This window comes from Zootoca vivipara, chromosome 6, assembly GCF_965207765.1.
Source record: "Zootoca vivipara chromosome 6, rZooViv2.hap1.1, whole genome shotgun sequence".
NCBI lineage: Eukaryota > Metazoa > Chordata > Lepidosauria > Squamata > Lacertidae > Zootoca > Zootoca vivipara.
In genome coordinates, this window is record NC_142589.1 from 87,700,022 (window position 1) to 87,716,784 (window position 16,763).

Genomic DNA, 16,763 nt, shown 5'->3' on the forward strand with positions numbered 1-16,763 from the left:
AGAAGTTAGGAGGCCATCTGCCGGGGGATATTTGGCTGAGATTCCTGCACCACAGGGGTTGGACTAGATGCCCTTGCGCTTCCTTCCAAATTGACTATTCTGCAATTTTATGCTTCTCCTCTTTATTCCCGCCCTCCCTTCCTCTGCTGCCTCCCTTATGATTTCAGATTGTAAGCTCCTCCGGGCAGGGACCTCCCCTCTTCATAAACTGAAGTATGCATTGATGATGCAATGTAAACAACAATCCAAGATGTGGCTGCACATCTTTCCCGCTCGGAAATTTAATTGTTTTTTGAATGCCTTCCAATCTTCCAAAGTATATATATATGTATATTTTCCCCATTCTGACCCAGTGCCCTATTAAAATCGCATGCTGAGGAAAGTGCCAAAAATGTGCCCGATAGGAACCCTTAAGGCTGTTTTCTCTCTCTCGCCGTCTCATTAGGTTGCTCCTAATGTGTTCTGAAAAGCCCAAAATTAGGTACGGAGGTTTTTTTAAAAATTTGCACATGAGCAAGACGGGAAATGTAATCGGCCGTTTCGCGTGTCTCTGGAAGGGGCTTTGGGAAATGTGATTTTCCCAGGGCACCCAAGTCTTGATCTTTTTTTTTTATGTTGGGTCGTCATGGGAAGCCACATATCCCAGGGCTATCCTGGCTGCCCTAGAGAGGCAGCTCTCTTGTGGCGAAAGGTTGCAGCGCTTGCGACTTTTGTTAGCAGCCTGGGACCAAGGGCAGCCCTATGCTCGGAGCATTGCAGTAGTCCAGCCTGGAAGTGACCGGTGGCTGCAGACTGTGGGAATTCTTGGCTGCTGATCAGGGGGAAAGAGAAGGGAGAGGCTACCACCTTTCGTGCCTTGTTTGTGAGCTTATTTCGCATGGCGGAGGGGATCTTCTGTTGGTCTTGGACATGGGTAGGCAAACTAAGGCCCGGGGGCCGGATCTGGCCCAATCGCCTTCTCACGATTGACCGCCTGCGGACGGTCCGGGAATCAGTGTGTTTTTACATGAGTAGAATGTGTGCTTTTGTTTAAAATGCGTCTCTGGGTTATTTGTGGGGTATAGGAATTTGTTCAGGTTCCCCCCCCAAAAAAATAGTCTGGCCCCCACAAGGTCTGAGGGACAATGGACCGGCCCCCTGCTGAAAAAGTGTGCTGGCCCCTGCTCTTGGAGATCAGAGTGTTTGTTATACAGTGGCCCCCTTGGAAACCCTTCACAATCTAAACTTGCTTCTCTTTCCATCCCTCCACAGGTCTTGACGCCGTTCCAGAGGCGCTGTGAGTTCTGCTAAACTGGGGGGGCCGCCAGGCCGAGGTCAGAGACCTCCACCCGCCACCAGCATGAATCCTGCCTCTGGATTAACGCTGCTGCTCCCCCTTGTCAACCTCGTCTACTTGCTGCTGGTGGGCTGCACCGCTGAAAGTAAGTGAAGCACATACACCCCCAAAACCCCACAATCTATTCTAGTATCGTATGCTCATTTTCTGTAATTGCACATTCTTCGCTTAAAACATATCCTCAGGTCTGGGTGTGGATGAATGGGAAACTCTTTGCATGCTCTCGAGGTGCTCTTTGTTATTGCGTGTTTTTTTACTCTTAGGGATTTGAAGCAGCGGGTCTCTGTTGGTGTGTGAGAGTGGGGGAGAAGAGTCCCCAAAACCTAAGAACTCCATGTAGATGAGCTGATAGAGCCATTCTTCTTCTTTGGCAATCCCTCATAGTTGAGTAAGATTGTACAAGAAAGAAGATTCCACCTAAACATTAGGAAGAACTTCCTGACAGTAAGAGCTGTTCGACAGTGGAATTTGCTGCCAAGGAGTGTGGTGGAGTCTCCTTCTTTGGAGGTCTTTAAGCAGAGGCTTGACAGCGATATGTCAAGAATGCTTTGATGGTGTTTCCTGCTTGGCAGGGGGTTGGACTGGATGGCCCTTGTGGTCTCTTCCAACTCTATGATTCTATGATTCTATGTCTTCCATAAATACGGCCTTAACTTCGGCCCTCCAGATGTTTTGGACTACAATTCCCATCATCCCTAACCACTGGTCCTGTTAGCTAGGGATCATGATGGGAGTTTTAGGCCAAAACATCTGGAGGGCCGCCGTTTGGGGGTGCCTGGTCTTAACAGTGAGTCTGTAAGTGACCGTGGAGGCCAATTCTGGATCCACACATCCTTCCACAGTGGGGACATTGGTTTCTGGGTGGGAGTTGGTCATGGTGAGGGTTTGCCAAGTGTGCCTTCCTCTTAGTACGTTTCTCCCTTTCATCCTGAGTTAGAGTGTCTTCAAAGCCCACGACACCTTTGGTAAAGGCTGTTCTCCAACTGGAGTGCTCGCAAGCCAGTGTTTCCCAGTTTGTCAGTGTTTATACAGTGGTACCCCTACTTACGAATTTAATGCGTTCCGAACGCACATTTGTAAGTCGAAAAAAATTGTAAGTCGAATCCCATAGGAATGCATTGGGAGAAAAAAATTCGTAAGTAGAAGCAACCCTATCTAAAAATTCGTAAGTAGAAAAAATCCTATCTAAACCGCATCCAAGATGGCGGACGGAGCTCCATCCATTCGTAAGTAGAAACATTCGTAAGTAGAGTTATTCGTAAGTAGAGGTACCACTGTACTACATTTTTAAAGATTTGCCTTGAGACAGTCTTTAAGCCTCTTTGGTTGACCACCAGGATTACGCTTTCCATTTTTAAGTTTGGAATAGAGTAGGACTTGCTTTGGAAGACGATAGGCATCCGAACAACATGAGCAGTCCAACATGACAAATCTCTCTACAAATGGGTGCTAAGATCTTCAGATGAGCACCATCTCTAGGTCCCATCTACTTCAGAGGCCGTGGTTGGTGGTGACACAAGAGACAGAGCCTTTTCTGCAGCTGCTCCCAAGTTGAGAAAGACAAGACCTTTTTAGTGCTTGAGACCCTGGAGAGCTGCTGCCAGTCAAAGTGAACAGTACTGAGCTAGATAGGTGCCGTGGACCGATTGGATGCAGAGGAATGGTGGGAGGCACCAGCTGGGGGACCCGCAAGGGAAGAAGGCTCAGAGCCCGGGGAGGGGTGGTGGAATGGCAATGAGTAGTCAGAGGGAGAAGGGAGGGAGAAGACTGGGAGGAGGAGGTGTCAGAAGCTGAAGAGGCAACAGGGCTTAGTGAGCAGGGAGAGCCTATAGCAGAGAACAGTCCAGACTCAGGGGCAGAAGCTGAAACGGGAGAGGAGGGAGGCAAAGAGGCAGAGATGAGTCCGGCTGGTGAAGAGGCATGGGTGTCTCCCTGGCCTGCTGCAACAAGCTCCCTTTCCCTCTGGTCTCCCAGCACCAGGAGAGGGATGAAGAGGGCAGGGGAGAAGTTAGTTCCATGCGGGCACAGTCTCCGATTGCATGAGGGGAACCCTGCAGAGGAGGAGACTTCGGCAGCTGTGGGGAGCTGGAGACTTTCAGTCTCAGCAGCTGCTTCAGGGGGGGCAATATTTGCCAGAGATGGGTCGCTGTGCTCATTAGGCCTGAAACCCCTGTGCAGATCCTGTCTTTTTGCTAATAAAGCATTAACTCCAACTTGCACAGTGTGCTTTACTGCTGGCTCAGTCTTGTCAATGGAGGAGCAGCCCCACCTGGAAGAAGGTAACTTAATGTGCTTGTTGGGGAGAGACTTTTGCTCAGTGGTAGGGCTCCTGCTTTGCTTCCAGAAGGGCCTAGATTCCATTCCAGGTATCTCCAGATTTATTCCTCATTTTTCAAGTGGGCTTAACAGCACAATCCTTTACAAGTCTGCTCAGAAGTAACTCCCAGTGAACTCAGTAAGGTTTGCTCTTGGGTAAATAGATTGCGGCTAAAGTATTAACTGCCCGACCCTGGTATAAGGATGCTTGCTGTGTTCCTTTGTGTGGATTGACCCTTGATTGTTGTCTCCGTGGTGGGGACACCTTGACCTGGGTCCCGGAGGAATTCATGTACGTGAGTCATCTGGAGTCGTGAGAGTTGCCAGCCTGGGTGAGAGTTGTCCTTGGTGTGTATTTGCAGGGATGCCATATTTGAAAAAGCAAAACGGGGAGACGCTACCTTGGTTACCTGATGTCTCTTTTAAGTATGTGGCTTGAATCGCTTGCTTGAGCCCTTTAAGGCTGGTTCTGCCCTAAGGTACCTTTCTGTGAACTTGTCCGGCTGGTGTTGTTTGGTTCTAGTTGGGTTGGGGATAGAAAACCCCACAGAAAGACATGCACTTACTGTTTTGGGGAGGCTGTCCCCAAAATCTTCTGTCTCTGGTTGGCGGTTCCTTCTCCCGTGTTTCATGCTGTTGTGGTGGGAGAGTTTGGGACAGTTCCTATTGCCATCGTCCCCCATTTCTCTCCCTCTCTCTCTCTCTCTCTCTCTCTCTCTCGCTCTCTCTCGCTCTCTGTTTCTTTTACGTCCAAGGACACTGAATTAAGCTGGAGTGTCACCTTGTTTAACTGCTTGCTCAAATTAAATCAAGTCGCAGTGATGTCATGATTTCTCCCGACACTTCCATCCCTCCATTAGTGCTATATAAATAAGTCAGATGGGGGGGGGGACGCAAGAGGACAAGGTGAGCAAAGGGAACCCTTGGCAGGTTCTTCAGCTGGAGTTAAAAAACAGGGCTGCAACAGAGTGGAGCCGCGTGATTCCTCTGAACGTTTTAAGATTGGCTCTTGGACGGGCTTGGATTAGGTTAGAAAAGAACAGCCAAAATGATGGAGCGACGCCCCTTTGAGGGAAAGGTCTATATAAATTAGTTGCAGGTAGGTAGCCGTGTTGGTCTGACGTAGTCGAAACAAAATAAAAAAATTCCTTCCAGCAGCACCTTGTTGTTGTTTAGTCGTTTAGTCGTGTCCGACTCTTCGTGACCCCATGGACCAGAGCACGCCAGGCACTCCTGTCTTCCACTGCCTCCCGCAGTTTGGTCAAACTCATGTTCGTAGCTTCGAGAACACTGTCCGACCATCTTGTCCTCTGACGTCCCCTTCTCCTAGTGCCCTCCATCTTTCCCAACATCAGGGTCTTTTCCAGGGAGTCTTCTCTTCTCATGAGGTGGCCAAAGTATTGGAGCCTCAGCTTCAGGATCTGTCCTTCCAGTGAGCCTTAAAGTATATGTGTTGTTGTGGCAATCAGAGAAGTGTTATGAAAGAAAAAAAGAAATGAAAATATTTTAAACATTAAATGCTGTAAAACAGTCTTTAAAAAGTGAAATAAAACTAATTTAAGCATATAGTAGTAGCTAAAGTGGTTAACAGACCACACACATCAGTGTGAGGAAATACCTAAGGTCTCATGGGCAAAACATGGGAGGTGGAGTAAGCGTGTTGCATAGCAAACCGTGATGGATGAAAAGTTAAATTTCAGTTCCTGTTTGGATACACTATATTTTTAATATGCTAGTTGTGATAATTTTATGCCCATTAAAATTGTCCATAGCTATATTTTATGTTTCTAAAGTAACAGAGTGACTTTCAATCTGGAAAAGAAGTGCTAATGTAGCATTTTTTTTCAATTTTCCCAAAAATTTCTGTTTCCCCCCGGAAAAAAGCCGGGGGGGGGGGTTCCGAGCTTCAAAATTTCCAGAAATTTTACATCTCTACTCCCAGCAATGCTTCCAAATCGCAGTTGCTGGAGACCACAAGAGAGGAGAGTTGCTCTTGTGTTCAAATCCTGCTTGCTGATTTCCCAGGGGCGTCTGCATGGGTCACTGTCCTGATCTGGCAGACTCTTCTTACTTTCTCACAAGTCATGCAATGTAGAAGCTCCATGCTGTTTTGTATTGGGGGAGCAGGGGGGAGGTTGTTAAGCTGAGCCACCACCCTACTCTGGACACTGTGGGTCATGAATGGCTTTAAAACAGAATGAGAGGAATCCATGGATTGGTGCCTAGCCGCCAAATCCTTGGAGGAGGAGGAGGAGGAGGAGGAGGAGGAGGAGGAGGAGAAGAAGAAGAAGAAGAAGAAGAAGAAGAAGAAGAAGAAGAAGAAGAAGAAGAAGAAGAAGAAGAAGAAGAAGAAGAAGAAGAAGAAGAAGAAGAAGCAGCAGCAGCAGCCACGGGAGCTCCCCAAACTCCTCCATGCAACTTTCCAGATACTGTATCTGTTTTCTTAAAGGTAAAGGGACCCCTGACTATTAGGTCCAGCCTCGGACAACTCTGGGGTTGTGGCGCTCATCTCACTTTATTGGCCAAGGGAGCCAGCTTACAGCTTCCGGGTCATGTGGCCAGCATGACTAAGTCGCTTCTGGTGAACAAGAGCAGCGCATGGAAACGCCGTTTACCTTCTCTCCGGAGCAGTACCTATTTATCTACTTGCACTTTGATGTGCTTTCAAACTGCTAGGTTGGCAGGAGCTGGGACCGAACAACGGGAGCTCACCCCGTCGCGGGGATTCGAACTGCCGACCTTCTGATCAGCAAGCCCTAAGCTCAGTGGTTTAACCCACAGCGCCATCCCCATCCCATCTGTTCTCTTAGCGCCACCTAAATATGGGTGTGACTTGAAGCAAAGCTTAGAACACAGGTCAGCAAACTATTTCAGCAGGGGGTCAGAAGAAGAGGAGGAGGAGGAGGAGGAGGAGGAGGAGGAGGAGGTGGTGGTGAAGGAGTAGTTTGGATTTGATATCCCACTTTATCACTACCCGAAGGAGTCTCAAAGCAGCTAACAATCTCCTTTCCCTTCCTCCCCCATAACAAACACTCTGTGAGGTGAGTGAGGCTGAGAGACTTCAGAGAAGTGTGACTAGCCCAAGGTCACCCAGCAGCTGCATGTGGAGGAGCAGGGAAGCGAACCCGGTTCCCCAGATTACGAGTCTGCCGCTCTTAACCACTACACCACCTTGGAGGCGAATGCAGCAGACTTTCCCCATACCCCTGACCATTTCAGTTACCCTTTAGCCTGAATGTGACTCGCATTGGCTACAGCTGCATGCTTGCACTAGCCAGCCCAGTGTTAATAGACCAGTAGTTGAAAATTGCTCTCTTCTTTTTTTCTTTTTTTGCATTTTTGTGGAATCAGTTTCTTTTTCTACATGTTCTTGTTTCTGGCCTGTGCAGAGGCCATTCCCTATTGGAAGCAGGAGAGCGGGTTCGGTCAGCCTTCTCTGTCCAATCCAACCAGGGCACCCTTAACTGGTGTCTTATGGAAGGAAAGGCCAGCAGCATGGTTTTAGTTTGTTGTTGTTGATGATGATGTTAGGGATGCGGATGGCGCTGTGGTCTAAAACACTGAGCCTAGGGCTTGCCGATCGGAAGGTCGGTGGTTCGAATCCCCGCGACGGGGTGAGCTCCCATTGCTCGGCCCCAGCTCCTGCCAACCTAGCAGTTTGAAAGCACACCAGTGCAAGTAGATAAATAGGTACCGCTCCGGCAGGATGGTAAACGGCATTTCCGTGCGCTGCTCTGGTTTCTCCAGAAGCGGCTAAAGTCATGCTGGCCATATGACCCGGAAAAACTGTCTGTGGACAAACATCAGCTCCCTCAGCCTGTAAAAGTGAGATGAGTATCGCAACCCCAGAGTTGTTCGCGACTGGACTTAACTGTCAGGGGTCCTTTACCTTTTTTTTTTGTTCAGTTGTTTTGTTGTGACCAACTCTTCATGACCCCATGGACCATAGCACACCAGGCACTCCTGTCTTGCACTGCCTCCCGCAGTTTGGTCAAACTCATGTTCGTAGCTTCGAGAACACTGTCCAACCATCTTGTCCTCTGTCGTCCCCTTCTCCTTGTGCCCTCCATCTTTCCCAACATCAGGGTCTTTTCCAGAGAGTCTTCTCTTCTCATGAGGTGGCCAAAGTATTGGAGCCTCAGTTTCAGGATCTGTCCTTCCAGTGAGCACTCAGGGCTGATTTCCTTCAGACTGGATAGGTTTGATCTTCTTGCAGTCCATGGGACTCTCAAGAGCACGGGTGTCAAACACAAGGCCCGGGGGCCTAATCCGGCCCGCCAGACCTCATCATGTGGCCCGCGTAGCCGCCGCCGACAGTAACCACTAATAGTAGTTCTGGAGCCTGCGATTGGCCGAGGGTCAAAACCGGGGGCAGGGCTGCAGGCAGAGGCCGGGGCGCTGGAGCCGCGCTGACGGCCTTGGCCAGGGAATTTCAATTTCGAATGAGGCTGAGGGAGGCGGTGGCACAGCGGCCAGACGGGGAAGTGAGATGCAGGAGGAGGAGGAGGAAGCCCGCCGAGGAGGTAGGAAAGCCCTACAGGCGCCGCTGGCAAAGTTGGTGCCGGGACGGAGCAGCGCTGGATTTTTTTTTGGCGGGCTTTGCTGTTGTCTCCGAGAGCGAGTGAGGCATCACTTGGGAGTCGCCGCCCGCCGCTTCCCTTCCTCTCCTTGGCTGCTTCCAGGAGGTGGGCGAGCGAGCGGGCGAAAGGGACGCGGAGTGAGCCTGAGGGGGAAGTAGGCGAAGTGCAACAGCCGCTCTCTTGATGGAGCTGGGTTTCCCCCGTTTTCTCCTCATAGACACTTGGGAGGGTGCATGGCTTTTGCTCTGCCCCCCACCCCCGAGCCGCCCTTTGGCTTCTCAGTTCCAGCGGAGCTGCTCCCCGGGGGGCGGCTGGGAGGGAGGCGGCGGCGGCACGGGTTCCTGCTCTTCCCGCTCTGCCGCCGCCTCCTCTTAGCCCCTCGTGATGTAGGGCTCCAGATGGAGTCGCCTCGCGGTTTGAGTAGGTGGGAGGGGAATTTTTTTGGGGGGGGGAGGTTTTCAAGCCTCCTCTGCCTGCAGTCCCGGTAGGGAGAGGCGGCAGCAAAGACAACAACAGCGCGGGTGGGGTGAAGAGCAGCTCTGAGGCGAAGATGCACGTCCGCTGGGGCTGCCGCCGCCTTCCTCGGGAAATCCGCTGCCCTCCCTCAGCGCGAGGAGGGAGGATGCAAAAGCAAAGCAGGGAGTTGGCGCTGCACCGCATGTTCCTGCCCCTCTCCAAAGCATGGGGTGGGTTGCAGCGTGTGGCATCCTGCCTAGCGGGGTTTGGGTGTGCGCAGGGCGGGAGAGGGAAGCCCTCTTTCCATCTGCAGGTTTTTAATCCCAGCAGTGGCTTTCTCCTTCCTGCCGAAGGTTTAGTTGAACCGCCCCCCCCCGGAAGCCGTCGATCCCCACCTTTTGTTCAAATTTCCCTCGTTTACATCCCCTCCCACACACGCGCCACGACGCAGGAATGTGATCCGCGTAGGGGCGGGAATGAGCTTACATTATTACAAAAAACAGTAATAATTGAATGCAGTGACAATAATTTATGATAATAAAGAGTGGACACATAGTCCTACAGACACAACCGGCCCTTTGAGGGTGACCAAACTGCTGATGCGGCCCCCGATGAATTTGAGTTTGACACCCCTGCTCAAGAGTCTCCTCCAGCACCAATTCAAAGGCATCAATTCTTCGGTGATTAGCCTTCTTTATGGTCCAGCTCTCACTTCCATACATCACCACTGGGAAAACCATAGCTTTAACTATACGGACCTTTGTTGGCAAGGTGATGTCTCTGCTTTTTAAGATGCTGCCTAGGTTTGTCATCGCTTTCCCCCCAGTGGTTTCTCCCAATGCTTTTCTCTCCATGGTTTTAGTTAAGAACGTCAATGGGGCTATTTGCCCAGATTTTTCAAGCTTTTACTCAGTTCATTTTCAGGCAGGCAGGTTGAAGAAGGAAGATATTTATTTCCATATACAGTAGGCACACAGAAATATGAATATGCATTTTATTTATACACTAGCCTAGTTTAAGATACTCTAAAGTATCAGCTCCACCCCCCCCACCCCAAAAAACCCCTTTAATTGACTCAAGAGCATAGCATCATGAAGAGGGGGGAGAAAAGAGAGAAAGTGGGGGGGGAGTGAAAAGGCAAGAGCTATTTGAATAATTTATTGTCCTTTGAAGTTGCAAGAGAAATTTCATCTGCCTTGGGGAGTAATTTCTCCCCGTTCTAAAAGGGTTTTCTCCTCCTTTTAAACTTATCTAGAGGATGGTGGTTTTGGGTGGGGTGTGGGGTGAGTACCCCCCCTTCTCTCCTTTTTGCATTTTCTGCATAATTAATGAAGCCATCACTCCTTCCTCTCTCTCTCTCTCTCTCTCTCTCTCTCCCTTTTCTGTCTCTTACAAACCTTAAACAGAAAAGGAGAGGAGATGATTGCGGGGGAAGGGATTTCTTCTTAATTAATAGAAATCATTAGAGATGGTTAGATCACATAGATAGATCCATCGACAGACAGACACCAGGGGTCCGCAAACTTTTTCAGCAGGGGGCCGGTCCACTGTCCCTCAGACCTTGTGGGGGGCCAGACTATATTGGGGGGGGGATGAACAAATTCCTATGCCCCACAAATAACCCAGAGATGCATTTTAAATAAAAGGACACATTCTACTCATGTAAAAACGCCCTGATTTCCAGACCGTCCGCGGGCCAGATTTAGAAGGCAATTGGGCCGGATCCTGCCCCTGGGCCTTAGGTTGCCTACCCATGATAGACATTAGGTTGGGTTAGGGTTAAGGTTTGACTAACTTTTGCGAAAAGACAAAACAGTTATTCTAATTAAACAAGTTAATTCCAAGAAAAGGTAAAACTTCTAAAGAAGGCAGTTAAGGATAGGAAAAATGACTCAAATTGAGATGGTGGATGGAAGTCAGTCCAAAAGATTAGAATATTAAGGTTTGATAATGTTTTAGTAGTATAACAATTATGGGGAACGGGTGGTTGGGAAAGATATTTAGTTATTATATATTTTTATGCATTTGTTTGACTTTAGGTTTAGTTCGAATTATGCATTGAAAATGTCTATGGAAAGCAAAATGCAATAAAAATATTTTTAAAAAAGGTTGCTTTCACACGGCAGTTCGTTTCCCTAACCGCTAATTTCCGCACCAAGTGTGAGCTTTCGCATGACGAATGAAGCCACTTCTGCAAAACCGAGGGAGTAGAGTCCATGCTTACTGCTCATTTCTGTGCTATCCGGGTCCACCTTATATCTGAGCTTTTGCACCACATAAAAGCCACTTCTGGAAATCTAGCAGAGCACATTGGAAGTTCAGCACTCATATGTGTTATTTGATTTTTTATTTTATTTTTTGAGGCGGGGAGAGATTCGTTTGCAGGCCCCTCAGACCAGAAAAGTGTGGAAGGGAAGTCACAGCCTCCTTGCTGTTGAAACACACATTGCCCTCAAAAATACGGGATATTGTGTTTTGAAGAAATGTTATCTGAATCCCGAAATACTGTTCAAGGAAGGAGGGGGCCCCATTTGTGTTCATATTTATATCCTAATCATAGACTCCTAGAACTGTAGCCCTGGAGTGTACCCAAGTGTCATCTAGTCCAACCCCCTGCAATGCAGGAATCATTTTGCCCAATGTGGGGCTCAAACACTTGACCCTAAGTTTAAGAGTCTCATGCTCTAAAAAAAGGTCAGTAACTACTTACAGACACTCTCACACACCAGCCTTTTCATACTGATGATAAAAATATTTTCCTCCTTCCCCAATGATTATCAAAGTTTTTAAGGCATAATAATAATAATAATAATAATAATAATAATAATAATATTTTTACCCTGCCCTTCCTACTGGGTTTCCCAAGCCACTCTGGGCGGTTCCCAACAGAATATTAAAAACACAATAAAACATCACACATTAAAAACTTCCCTAAACTGGGCTGCCTTCAGATGTCTTCTGAAAGTTGGATACAGTGACATCTTGGTTGTCGAACTTAATCCATTCTGGGAGTCCGTTCGACTCCCAAAATGGTTTGAAAACCAAGGTGTGGCTTTCGATTGGCTGCAGGAGCTTCCTGCACTCAATCAGAAGCTGTGTGGGATGTTCGGCTTCCGAAAAACCTTCACAAACCAGAACACTTGCTTCCCAGTTTGCGGCGTTCAGGAGCCAATTTGTTTGGGAGCCAAGCCGTTCATATACCATATGTAGTTGTTTATTTCCTTGACATGTGATGAGAGAGCGTTCCACAGGGCAGGTGCCACTATCGAGAAGGCCCTCTGCCTGGTTCCCTGTAACCTCGCTTCTCACAGCAAGGGAACCGCCAGAAGGCCCTTGGAGCTGGACCTCAGTGTCTGGGCTGGATGAAGCAGGTGGAGACGCTCCTTCAGGTCTACTGGGCCGAGGCTGTTTAGGGCTTTAAAGGTTTGAATTGTGCTCGGAAACGTAACTGGGAGCCAATGTAGGTCTTTTAGGACCAGTGTTCTATGGTCTCGGTGGCCGCTCCCAGTCTCCAGTCTAGCTGCCGCATTCTGGATTAGTTGTCGTTTCCGGGTCACCTTCAAAGGTAGCCCCATGTAGAACACATTGCAGTAGTCCAAGCGGGAGATAACTAGAGCATGCACCACTCTGGCGAGACAGTCCGCGGGCAGGTAGGGACTCAGCCTGCATACCAGATGCAGCTGATAAACAGCTGCCCTGGACACAGAATTGACCTGCGCCTCCATGGACAGCTGTGAGTCCAAAATGACACTCAGGCTGCGCACCTGGCCCTTCAGGGGCACAATTACCCCCATTCAGGACCAGGGGTAACATTGGTGCTCAGCTCTTTTTTCTTTTCTTTTTTTCTGTTCTTTTTTAATAGGTTGGAGAAATTTGAGGCATCAACACATTCTAAGACAGTTATATAAACCTTTTGCCAAAAGAGAGAGATGGTGTTGAAGAGCTTTAATTGTAATCAAAGTGCTGACACCGTGCTAGCTATAATGTTGGAAGCAGCTATGCTATAATATCCGTCCAACAGAAATGAAAACGAAGGGGTGGGTTGGTAATTCATACCGAGAGTACCTAACTGCAGACATATGTTTGCAAATCAATTTTGCTGCTCTCCAGGCTCTCTGAGAGTAACCTCAAACCAGGCACAAGTGTTCATGTTGAAATACCCTCTGCCTGCTTTTAGAAGACAGGCAGATTTCTTAAAAGTCTTATTATACCCACTCAAGTCAGGCTCGGGAAAAGTAACACACTCCATGAGGCTCAGAAAAGAAAACACACACACTCAATCAGGCTCTGGGGGGTGGGGCGGACCACGATCAGGTGAGGGTGGAGGGCAGAGGGTGGTATTCACTCTCCGCATTCACCCAGGCCTCGCTGCCGGAGCCAGGATCTCTGCGGGGGGGGGCACCCACTTCCCTCCCTGATTCTGCACCCGGGAACACACACCCCTGCCCCGCCCCCATTCTATGGCACTGACAGGGGCGCGCCAGCAGTAAATCACACGGAGCAAGTTTGAATTAGCAAAACCAGGGTCTGCAAAGGAGTGTCTCGGGCCTCACGAGCAGAGCAACTCGCCTCCATCGGATCTTGCCAAGACTTAAGGTCCCTGCCTCCCCAGAGCTGTCTTACATCTCCTCCTCTCCAGGGTTTCTTCTTCCAGGCACTCGGAGACTGCGCCTGTGAGCCTGTCTTTCTTTGCTCCTCCAGCTTCATCCCTCTCCTGGTTCTGGGAAACCAGGTGGGAAGGGAGCTCACCTCAACAGGACGGGGAGACGCCAGCCAGGACTCCTCTCTGCCTCTTGGGCTCCCTTCTCCCAGCCTCTGATTCTGAACTGCTCTCTGCCACAGACTCTCACCGCTCACTACCCTGTTACGTCTTCCGAATCAGACAACTTCTTCCTCCCAGCTTTCTCCCTCTTGTCTCTCCGACCTCTCCCTTCTTCCCCAGCTGGTGCCCCCCCCCCACTATTCCTCTGTATCCATGACGATCCAGCAGGCTCTTCTCATCTTACCATCTCTCTGCTGGGCAATTTTGCAATACAAGGGCGATTTCGCCCCCCCCCCAAAAAAAATCACCTAACCTGCCCCCTATCTGTGGTGGTAGAGTGTCCAGACATAAGGTCAAGCACATGGGGAATTGCATTTAAAAATAACAGCCATCAGTCCTAAAAAGAAAGTTCCGTTCCTTCTTCCTGCCATTTCCTCTGTTTTCACTTGAGGGGAATCTGACAGGCACCGTCCGTTAAAGGAACTCACTCTCTCTGTGGCCTGTAATTATCTTGTCTTGATGGTTAAAGTGAGGGTCTGTTCTCCCCCCCCCTCCATACTTCCCCACCGGATATTCTTAATGGACTTTCTGTGACAAGGAGGCGATGTGCTGACGGCAGATGGACACTGACAGGAAAATGATTATAATTTTCTGCTTGGTGTTTTTCCCCACATTTTTTTAATTGGGGGGGTGAGGAGCCCTTGCTTCTCCCCCACATGCAACAGAAGGGAGAGTATCTTCACCTGGTATTAATCTCATGGTAGTCTTCTCTTCTCATGAGGTGGCCAAAGTCTTGGAGCCTCAGCTTCAGGATCTGTCCTTCCAGTGAGCACTCAGGGCTGATCTCCTTAAGAATGGATAGGTTTGATCTTCTTGCAGTCCATGGGACTCTCAAGAGTCTCCTCCAGCACCACAATTCAAAAAGCATCCATTCTTCGGCGATCAGCCTTCTATGTAATTAAATACACAATTTATTGATTTAATATATTAGATTATCAAACAAGTTTAATACACAAACAGATGTATTCACTTTTGTTAAAAGGGCATGACATAAAAAAAGAAAGGCTTTAAGATGTTTTTTCCATCAACATTGAATGACAGCTCTCAAAAATGGTAATTTATACCCCGCCCATCTGGCTGGGTTTCCACCCTAGTTTGGGGGTTGTTGTAGTGGGTGGCTTGTTGCAGTTATCGCTAGTTTTATCTTGGGTTTTTGATATTACGAATTATCTGGAAATGGTTCAATTTGGTTGTGTACTTTTCGATGTTTCGTTTATAACTACTTCCGTTATGTTCGTAGCAATGCAGTTTTTAAAATATGTCCTAAGTTGCCTTGGTGTTAACTTTGGAAAGGTGGCATACAAATAAAATGACTGATCAGTTATTTAACATTTCTCCTAAATGTGTCATGCAAATGGGGACCACAGTGAAACAAAAGCTGGCCGCATTTGGATATCATCATATGTTCGATTTAGTTGAGATTCCTGCATTGCAGAGGGTTGGAATAGATGATGCTTGAGGCCCCTTCCAAATCTCACTTCTAGGACAGGGGTAGGCAACCTAAGGCCCGGGCGCTGGATGCGGCCCAATCGCCTTCTCAATCAGGCCCGCGGACGGTCCAGGAATCAGCATGTTTTTACACGAGTAGAATGTGTCCTTTTATTTAAAATGCATCTCTGGGTTATTTGTGGGGCATAGGAATTCGTTCATCCCCCCCCTCCAAAATATAGTCCGCCCCCCTTCAAGGTCTGAGGGACAGTGGACCAGCCCCCTGCTTGCTGACCCCTGTTCTAGGATGTGTCTCCTTAGCAAGATATAAGCGAGTGTTTCAGCCACCCAGCCCACCCCCTTCTCTTCAGACAAACCAACAAAACCAGGAAGTTTTACACTTAACTACAACTTCCCATTTCGGCTGAACTGAGGACTCCAGGAAGGCGGCTGACTTCCAAGCCTAGCCTCATATCCTGACTACATTTGCTACAGCTCCCCAGTTTGGGCAGAAACGGGAAACTATCATTAGCCAAAAACTTCCTGCCGGCGGGGCTCCTAACGGGGTCCCGGCCGCGGGATCACATTCATCCAGTGCTTTACCAGCTGCACTGGCTCCCGGTGGAGTACAGGATCAGGTTTAAGGTGCTGGTTTTGACCTTTAAAGCCCTATGCGGCTTGGGACCCTCGTACCTACGGGACCGCCTCTCCTGGTATGCCCCGCGGAGGACCTTCAGGTCCACAAACAACAATACTCTGGAGATCCCGAGCCATAAGGTGGCTAGATTGGCCTCTACTAGGGCCAGGGCCTTTTCAGTATTGGCCCCAACTTGGTGGAACGCTCTTTCACAGGAGACCAGGGCCCTGCGGGATTTGTCATCTTTCCGCAGGGCCTGCAAGACAGAGCTGTTCCGCCTGGCCTTTGGGCTGGGCTTAGTCTGACCCCTGCGTTTTTCCTCCCTCATGGCTTGAATTTGACTACTCAAAATGAGGCTGCATTTTAAATTTTAATACTGTATTTTAATCTGTATTATTTTGTTTGCTCACTTTGCACCAAGGGAAGAAAGAGCAAACGGGATGCATCCAAAATAGGGTTGCCACACCTGACCTGACTCCTACAGGTGTGCCTGGCTCCCTCCTGGTGGAGGGAGCTGAATCTGGCCCTTTATTATTTTATATCTATAAATCTATAAATCTAATAGACATAGGTATCAGGTTTGAGCCCTGAAATCTCAGGGTCTGGGATACTGCCGACCTGGCAATCCTAGTCCAGAATACTTTTTCATTTTTTAAAAAATGAACTTTGTATGTGATTTTTATTAAATGTTCTGTTTTACAATTCAAAGTACTCATTTTTTGCATGCTTAAGATATCAATGACATCACTTCTTCTCTTTCCATGGTTCATTTTGCATAAAATAAATCCCTGCATATTTAAAAAAACTAAACCATAATGGATTATTACATCCATCCAAACTTATTTACACTGTTTATCTTAATGCTGCCAGCATTTTCAGCTGCACACAGTTGTTTCCCATATATTCAATAAACGTTTTCCAATCTTCTCTAAATGTATGTTCTTCTTGTTCTCTTATTCTATACGTTAAGTCTGCAAGCTGTGCGTATTCTGTAAATTTAAGTTGCCATTCTTCTTTGGTTGGGACCTCGCTCATTTTCCATTTGAGGGCTAACAAAACACGGGCCGCAGTAGTGGCATACATAAATAACCTTTTTTGACACCTGGGAATTTCAGTCTGAATTATCCCCAACAGAAAGGACTCTGTCCCAGAATACTTTTTCATTTCTCAACCTGTTAAGGCATTGTA

The 16,763-nt window shown here is 48.3% G+C and overlaps 1 protein-coding gene across 5 annotated transcripts in view; it reads left to right on the forward strand.

The window, feature by feature from the left end:
- PTPRS (protein tyrosine phosphatase receptor type S) overlaps positions 1-16,763 on the forward strand; it is a 282,909-nt gene that overhangs the window by 112,777 nt on the left and 153,369 nt on the right. For all 5 annotated transcript variants that reach the window (XM_088672957.1, XM_060275383.2, XM_035118880.3 and 2 more), the window contains one exon: positions 1,252-1,421. In XM_088672957.1, the coding sequence (XP_088529083.1) occupies positions 1,340-1,421 (82 nt within the window). In that variant the 5' untranslated portion in view covers positions 1,252-1,339. The remainder of the gene's footprint in view (positions 1-1,251; positions 1,422-16,763) is intronic.